Here is a 9,168-nt window from a genome sequence, read left to right on the forward strand (position 1 = left end):
AAAATGAGTCAGATAAACTGCTAATATTGAACCCCGCCAACCAAACCGTATCACTAAAACTGAAAAATATCTAATGCAAATACAACTATGTGAAATGGTAGTTCTTAAATAAGATCAACACCATAAGCCCCATCATGTCTCTAATGCTAAATTAAAAACGACACAAGAGATCATAATCCTTCAGAGACAAATGAGCAAAATGATCTTATAATTTTATTATTTTGGCTGTCATACATGCAACAGTGGCTTAACACAGGACAATTAAAAGGTCAGAAGCAAGTAAACAATGCCAAACACTACAGTGATCCTTAATTTCTGTATTTATAACAATGTTTCATTACAAATATGAACTTTATAACTTAGTGTGGCTGCATGTGGGTACTAAAATCCTGAGTTCAGGACCTTTATTTCAAATCATTTAACTAACTTAAAATCATTGTATGGTCCAGAGAGGTGGTGTATTATTCAAGGTTACAGTGAACACATCCGCAACGCAGGGCGTGTGACTGGTTCTGTCCCGACTGCCATGGTTGTTCTGGAAAGAGTGAGGAAGGTTGGAAATTGCACCTGGACATCTTCACACAGCACGCAGGCTTTACTTCAGAATGGTGTCTTCAGATGCTGCAAGGGGAGAGGAGAGATGGGATTGGTGTTAGGTTGTGCACTAGTGTTGATATTGTTTCCAATAAAAAAAAGAAACTGGAGACTGAACAATTAACAAGACGCTACCTTCTGCTAGCTGCTTGGCGATGCGCTCGTTCTCCTCACGGATCTTTTTCTCTGCCTCCTCGATCTTCCTCTCCTCAGCTGCAATAGGCTTCAGGTGATCTGAGAAAATGAGGTGTTTATTTCCAAAGAGCCACAATCGTTATGGATAAATGCCACCCCATGAATGTATTTCATTTCTAGAAAAGACACTGGGTAGAGCAATCTTATTAAGATGCACCAAGTAAGATTGGTATACCATGTGTATATGTATATAAGCCCAAACCACAAATAAGTGTAAAATAATTCATTTATAAGATGCAGCAGGAATACAATTCAGTTGTGTTGGCAGATATTGTAATCTAAATTGTGACGTTGTTGCTTTAAATACAGTTTTTAAAAAAAGGCTCAGGTTTTAAACCTGTGTAACGTGTCTCGAACAGCTAACATGATGGTTATAGTCAGTGTATTACAGTGGGTTTATCTTGTTACACTGTTCCGGCAAAGTGCACTATGCAGGATGATGACTATTAAAAGAGATCGACTCACCATATCTCCTTTTGCCATAGATGATGCCAGCAATCAGAGCTGAATACCTTGCTGTCTGTAAAGGAGAAAACAAAGCAAATTAATCCCATTGGTGAAGTCCCAGCAAAGCTTTAGCACCTGCTCAATCTGGATATTTGTGAGTATCATCACTTGGCATAGACATGACAACGTCATCAGCTATAGGCCTACATCAATAGAAACGACTACCCCCAAGGGTTTTTGGATTAGAAGTTGTAGACATTAGACATCCTTTCTTAAATTATTTGTGGTGCTGCATACTTAATTAAGAGACAACATAGGCACCTGACAAAGGGACCACTCTTTATAACAATATAATTGTTATTAAAATCTCCTATATACTTTCAACAGCCTGTCGGTCTGTTGATTGAGGCCTGTCAATGCCAAACGTGAACAGCAGGGGGCGACAAATACTTAGAAACACGAGCTAAAATATAAATACATAACTGTAGGTCAACTTAATTTGGACGAGATGAAGATCACACAATTAAAAATTAAAATATATTTGATAAATATACACTATTTCCAATGGCATTCTATTTAAAGCAAGTGAGAGCTGCGTCGTTTTAATATTGACACCTCCGAAGTGTGATTGTTTCAGCTGTTAGCAACGTCAAGGCTAATTTTCCATCAATGCACGAGGCACCAAACAGTAACATTAAACAGATGCGTTGTTTCAATCATATTGCAGCACTGACTCGGCCCTAGTTTGACTACAAACCTCGGTATCGCGGCCAAGTTACAACTAGCGCTAGCTTCCCAGCTACTGGCTGACATGTTAGCGTGCTCCGTGTGGCTTGTGAGCTAAAATACGACCGCGAAGGTAATTTTGCAGTCAGACACGAGTAAACATGTTTCAGAGCATATTATTCGACACGAACCTTGATCAAAGGCGACACTGCAACTGGAGGAGCCATGGTTTTCAGCAGTCTAACAGCTAGCAACAGAGGTCACTTTACTTTACCACAGCAGAGCAGAGGACTGTGGGAGGAGACTCTTCTTCTCTGGTGGTTTTAAGTGCTTTCTCTGTTGAACTACTGCCACCTCTGGGGCTAAACTGTCTCTATCAGCTGGCAGTTTAGTAGTTTTCTCTTTTTGCTCTTTACAGTAGGCTATATGACGACTTAGCCAAATAAATTGAGAAGGCAGGTCTAGCCATATCCGTTGATAATATGAACTTTAGTTGTAGAGATGTATGCTGGAGATATTGTTTTGGTTGCTGAGAAAGAAAGAAATGTACAAGAAATTATATTATGAGTTTATGTTGTAGTAGTAGAAATGTCCTATTGCTATAGCCTAGGTTTTTGTGGTTGCAAAAGCAAAACTATTCTTGCAAAACTATTAATTATAAGTCTTTGAAACATGTGTGTTTGCATAAACCCAGTACACACAAATAAACATTAAGACCAGCAAAGTAAGCAACAACTAAGCACTGACCGTATTAATAAACTAAAAACCCGTGTGGCTTTTGCTTCTTCAAAATGTTCTTACTAAACAGCAACAAAAAAATTGTTGTAGAAATATTTCCTTTTTTGGTCTGATGCAATGTTGTCTTGAGCATGGAGACGCATAGAAAGAATCGCTTGCAGTGGCATATCCAGGCTTTATATTTGCCACTAAGTCGAATGCAGTTATTATTTGTAAGTGAGCTAATGACCTAAAAGGAATTTTAACACGTGTCTACAGTATGTGGGAAAGCAGTTGGCAAAATGATTTACACTGCAGAGAAAAATGCATACAACCTTTGCTAGGTGTGCGTTCTTTAATGGCGAACTGAAAATTGTGTAAATGGTTTGAGAAAATGCGCTCCAGAAATCGCTTATAGTGTTTCAGCATAGGCCTACATAAAAAAAACTGTAACAGTGGAAAAACACGGATTTATAGAAAGCAATGTGAACAAAAGGACCACCATATATTTCCATTTGTACCAATGCCCTTAAAGTACACCAACTCTTATAAATATCTTGGATTTTCCCTAATGAAAAGGGAAGAAAAGCAAATTGCATAATTATACTGCTGAGTGGGCTTTTGAAGGGGACATTGGGTAGGTGTCTAATCTTGTAAAGCAGAGATGTGAACTATTTTGATTGTGGAGCATCCTGGCTACATCTTTAACTTGGACAGATAAGATAAGATCAGAGGACAGTTATCGTTGCAGATTAGAGCTTTCTGCAATACTAATTCATTGTAATATGAATGTAGTCAATAACTACTAAAGATCCACATGGGTCTATGGAAGGGTGAGTATTAAGGAGCCAAAGCTCAGAAATGAAGTTCAAATCAAAGAGGATTACTACACAGAACCTTACATAACAGTTCATTGAAAGAGAGGTCAGAGATCCATGTGTGAGAACGATAGTTACGTATGTAACTACGGTTCTATGAATTCCGGAAAAACGTACTTTGTAAATATTACTGTGATGTCTTTTACTGTGACATCACAGTAATATTTACAAAGTACGTTTTTTTTTAACCCTATATTTCTCTTTCTGTGATGTCACGAGAAAGAAAAATATAGGGTTAAAAAAAAACACTTTTTCTGCCTTTTCTCAGGCTAGGATGAACCGATTTAAATTTTTTTTGCACATTTATACTACATAGGATCTCAGAATTCAATACACCTTCATATTCAAACCGGTGAAGTAGGCCTTTAAATATTATTTTTCACTGGCATTTTGTCCTCAATAACAATTTGACTTAAATTTGACTGTGACTAGACTTCTCCTGTAAATACTATTTTGAGTCTCTACTGTCCCATACATTTCACATTTTTGTCTTGTAATTTCATGGCAACCAAGCCAGAGAAAACTTTGCCCTACATTATGATTACCCTATACGTTTTTGATATGGAAATTGAATGTTTCCTTGAAAAGTTTCCTTTTGAATTGGTGGAACTGCTTATTAGAGTTTGTCTTGTGGCCATCTTGTTTACTGTTGCTGTTCATTTTCTTGTCAGACTGTATGACAGGGCACTTAAATAGATATTCAAAATATCATCATCATAGTAATCTGCAAATCCTAATCACTTACTAATAGAGATCTCACCATATCTTATGTTGTATGTATACAGAATGCTATGTAGCCTTTATAATAAAAATGAAATTAGTATTCATGTGTTTTTATCTTACCTTAATGATGATTATTATATTTAGTTTTTGTTGAAACTGTGTCACCCAGTTTTTCATAATATTGTATTCTCCCCTTTTGATGAATGGGGCTGAACACTATTCGGTGTGTGGATTGTGGATGTTTTATTGTTAGTTCTGGTCATTTTGAAGCACTGCATTGTCTTTATTAATGATATTAATTTATTTAAGAATTGTGGTGAGCATTATATTTACCACCACGCTGATTTAAAAAAAAAATTCAAAAAAAGTTGAACATCTCAACGCTATATTGTTTTGTTTTCTCTGTAATTAGAAAGTTGTTTTTTGTAATAGCAACAGTTCTGCAGCAGAGGTCAGTAAGTAGAGATGTAGGATGCAAGAGAACAGGTCTGAGTAGCTGACATTTCATATGATGATTTAACATTCAGTCAATGAAGAACATATTTTCATGAGCACTGAGGTGTTTATTGAAAACAGAGCATCAGACTGCATTGTATCATGCTGCATATATTGGGTGAAACCACTGAATATGGCAAACTGTTGAAAGAAGCACCAGTCTACAAAAGGTTAAGTCCTGCTGGTCACCTGTTTGAGCACACACAACGCTGTATTTACAGAGACATCAGTATTTGGTGCGCAGGTCAATGCTGATTCCTAGTTAAGCTGTCTCTCAAAAGTACATTTTCCAAAATCAGTGAGGAATAGAGCTGTGAAAATAGAGCATTTAGGTTATTTCATAATCTTGTGTTTCTATTTTGTATTATGGATTTCCGAAAAATACTTAAAAGCATTGGCTTTATATGGATTTTATTCTTATGCTTCTGACTATTTAGTATAACAAATACGGTTTTCTGTATACAAAAGCAAATATTTAAAGTGCTTTATTTTATTCCTTGCATTCTCCCTGGTACAGCTCCCCTAAAATGGTGTAGATAGCCATGGTCCTGCACCAGCTTCCCAACAAAAGCTGCCAATTTCCTGTAGTGCACTGCCAGATGTGCCACTAATCGGGATCGAACTCTTGTCACCTGTACGTGTTCCATTTTATAGTCCCCTTTGTGATACAATTTCTTACAGTTTTACAGTCAAGCATAACATTTCTTTATAATAGGAAAACAAGTCTAATTAGAAATCAATGTGGTCAAATCAACGCTGGTTTCCTAAGCAAAGGTTAAGCCGTTTTAACGTCCTATCTGCAAATCTCACTTTCCCTCGTTTTTTCTGGGAGGCTGTGTACTGATTGGACTTGAGCTTAGCGTAGTAGTCTGAGAACTTGTTGAAGAGGATGGAGATGGGTAGGCCGTTCAGGATGATTCCAAAGGAGATGCAGATGAAAGCGAAAAGACGGCCCAGTATGGTCTCTGGGTAGATGTCTCCGTAGCCGACAGTCGAGATGCTGACCTGCAGAGGAGTGAGCACAGGCTTAGCATATGAAAAAATCATTAAGTAAGTAAAGTTTTAGGATTATACCTGGTTACATGATGTTGGGTTAACCGCTCATTAGGGTTCCCCAACCCCAACAACGCTATTCAACTGCTGAACTTTTGTGGCCAGAGTGTGAATGTCAATCACTCAAAGATGGCAGCGATTCTTCTGATTTGGTAATACAACAGTAATAAACAGCTGTGAGTAGTGATCTCAGTTCTTTTTACTATAAGCATCTCTTTCATTCAAAGGATTATTGTTTTACTTCCACTGGATTAGATGTTCGATTCTACCACTTTGTCAAGACAGAGGGGAGGGAACTGTTTGTGGGTTTAATCGTAGCAACAGGAATAATGTGAATCAAAGTTAATGGTTTATCTGAAGTTAAGACTTCGACTTAATGGTTTATCTGAAGTTAAGACTTCGACTTTGCTACGGATGTTTACCAGGTCATTCAGCCTCTTGACACCAACCAGGAGCCCAAAATAAATCTTTAAATATGCCATATACACAATCTGTGGCAGAATTAGATCACACAAGTCACACATACCAAAGCATGAGGTGACACACCATGCAGTGCTTTGTAAACCAAGTAGTGCTGGAGTATAATCTAATAGCATGATCAGTTCAGGGACTATATAAAAAGGTTACTTAAAAGTGGAGTCAGCGATTCTGGAGGCTTGTTGTCAAAATCAGTGAATATTTCCTCAAAGAAAACCCAGAGGAAACTGGTATGTAAACAAAGGGGCTCGGACCGACTCGCCTTAGTTAGCGACATGCCCATTTACAGAGCCTAGGCTGTGTATTAACACTGGATTTCACAAAATGTGACTTTGACAACAAGCTCTTTCCCAAATCCCTGACTCCACCTTCAAGTTTGTATCTCATGTGCGTGATTTATACAAGATTCCTAATTTAATACATTCCATTTTTTATTTAGTTAGTTAAAGTGCTGTATATCTTCCCTCCAGGTTGCTACTTTATAGTTTTGCCCCCTTCATCTTACAAACATGTACTCACTGCTGCCCACCACCATGCATGGGGAATACTGGTGAAGTTTGTCTGCGGCATGTCGTGCTCGACGGTGTAAACCATAGCGGAGAAGGTGAAGATGCCCATGGCAATGAAGAGGAAGAGGCAGCCCACCTGCTGGTAGCACTGACGCAGAGTGAAGCCAAATGCCTGCAGACCCGTGGAGTGCCTCGCCAGCTTCAAGATACGAAAGATTCTCATCAGTCTCATTATCCTTAGCACTTGGCCTAGCTTCCCCACCTGCCCCACCGCCTGCATGTCGGCCTCGTGCTTCATGTAGTTATCCTCGTTGTCGAAGAACTCCAGGATGACCTGCACATACTGGGGCAGGATGGCAACCAGGTCTACTGCGTTGAGCAAACTCCTGCTAAAGGATTTGAAGTCCGGAGTGGAAGCCAGGCGGAGTAGGTATTCCATGGCAAAGAAGGCAATGCACATGGACTCGACGTATTCCCAGTATGTCTTACCACTGAGCTGACCTGAAGGGCTTTTGTATTGCATCTCGTCCACTGTGTTGAGAGTCATGGCCACCAGGGAGACCAGGACAAACACGCTTGAGGCCAGTGCCATCAGCTTGGCCTTAACCGACGAAAAGGGCTTCTCCATCAAGTTCCAGATGGCCCGGCGCCTCTGGCCCATGAACATGTCTCTGAAGAGCTCCTCGTTCTCCTCGATCTCCACCTGTGCCTCCAGCTCCCTCTGGATCTTCAGCTGCTCGTTGAGCTCGTCCTGCCTCTCCTCGAAGGAGATGCGGCAGCAGCGGTGTGAGTGCTTGATCCTCACGCCCCAGTAATTGATCTCCTCCAGGAAGTTGCGCGGACACAACTCGTCCTTGATCCACAGAATGCCAGTCCTGTAGAAGTTGAAGATGCTGAAGAAGACGTCTGGATCCCTGTCAAAGAAGTACTCGTTGGTGATTACGGTGTAGTCATCGCACAGATCCAGCTTCATGTTATGGTCTGTGTAGGTGGCCAGTCGTCCTATTCTGGTCTTGGGATACCTGGCAGCCTTCCTGTAGGCTATCTGGTAGAGGTGGCCTCCTACGTTGACGTTGATCATGTAGTCCTTCTTGGAGGGTGAAATCTGCCTGTGAGCAACAATGTCATCCTCATCATCCTCATACTCTGCGTAAATATCGTAGATGTCCCGGCTCAGCTCCTGCATGGAGTTCCATGTCTTCACACAGCTTTCCTTGGCTTGTGGATAAGGAGTCTCCGAGGTTCTTCGATTAATATCCGAATCTGTGACTTTGTAGTTAGGGAAGAGACTCTGTCTCCTGCTCCACAAGTTGCCCAACTTTTTGTTGCTTCCCATGTCGATCCCCCAAGATTACACAGCCGATAGAACGCTCTGGCCAGCGGACATTACTGCAGTCTAATACCCCCTTTGCCTATGCATGGAGGACATCAGCAGGATGCCTCATGGCCCCATTAATGTTGCTGACTGAGAGGATCCACACGCTTACAGGACATCTAAATACCATTATCCCCTGCTGAGCTGCCTGGCTGACCAGACGTTGTCCGTGTGGCATATCTAACCAAATGCCCATCATGAAAACAACCCCTTTTGCTTTATAACTATTGGATATGAGCTTAGAGCACATAAAGCTGATGTCTGTCATTTAAAGACAGACTGGACATCAATCACTGTTTTACTCACATTTATGTCTGCAAAAGAACTGCAGCACATATGAATCTTTTTGCAATTCCAAAAGATTAATCAAGGAAGTCATATTGGAGGGCTTTGATTGGAAAAAAACATTGCGTGTCTTGTTTCTTTTGTGTCATTTTAGGAAAACTACAACCATCTGTACTGAAGGGAAACAAAGGCAGGCCGGTGGATACATAAAAGAGGATAAAGGCATTAAGCATTAGTCTACCTCATAATTGGGAGGGGCTGCAGGATTCCTCAGAACCGGAAATGTGTCAAGGCTCTTGGAAATAATATTTAGTTTTTAAATTAGACCCATATAGACGGATCAATCATTTTGTGACTTGTCATTAAATACATTATCAAAGCAATCAGGTAGTACTGATTTTGCACTTAACCCCAAAGATGTATCTAACAGAATGTTGCTTACACTTGAATCCTCTTATTGGATATCAGATTATTGTATTGCTGATCAACAATGTCGGCTGAGCAGAGACAGTCCGATGACATTATGAGCCATACAATACATTACCCATTATTTACCTTCCTGGTACCAACCACCGCCAAATAGTTAAAACAATTTAGGATTTAGGTAAGTGGTTAAAGCAGTGACATATAAATGAAGCTACCTGACTATACCTCATGCTAGACACACACAAGTAATGGCCTACAAGGTGTATAT

General features: G+C 40.0%; 1 protein-coding gene across 1 annotated transcript; it reads right to left on the minus strand.

Annotated features, from left to right (window-relative positions):
* Positions 1-595: 595 nt before the first annotated feature.
* On the minus strand, positions 596-8,150 carry LOC307267943 (potassium voltage-gated channel subfamily V member 2-like; the record flags this gene model as incomplete). The annotated part of the gene is made up of 4 exons (XM_080050430.1): positions 596-621; positions 730-828; positions 5,531-5,780; positions 6,825-8,150. 4 exons carry the CDS (start codon positions 8,148-8,150, stop codon positions 596-598), a joined length of 1,701 nt encoding a protein of 566 aa, XP_079906556.1.
* Between the last annotated feature and the right edge of the window lie 1,018 nt (positions 8,151-9,168).

The sequence above is a fragment of the Ammodytes marinus genome (genome assembly GCF_949987685.1).
Source record: "Ammodytes marinus genome assembly, chromosome: 2".
Taxonomy (NCBI): Eukaryota; Metazoa; Chordata; class Actinopteri; order Uranoscopiformes; family Ammodytidae; genus Ammodytes; species Ammodytes marinus.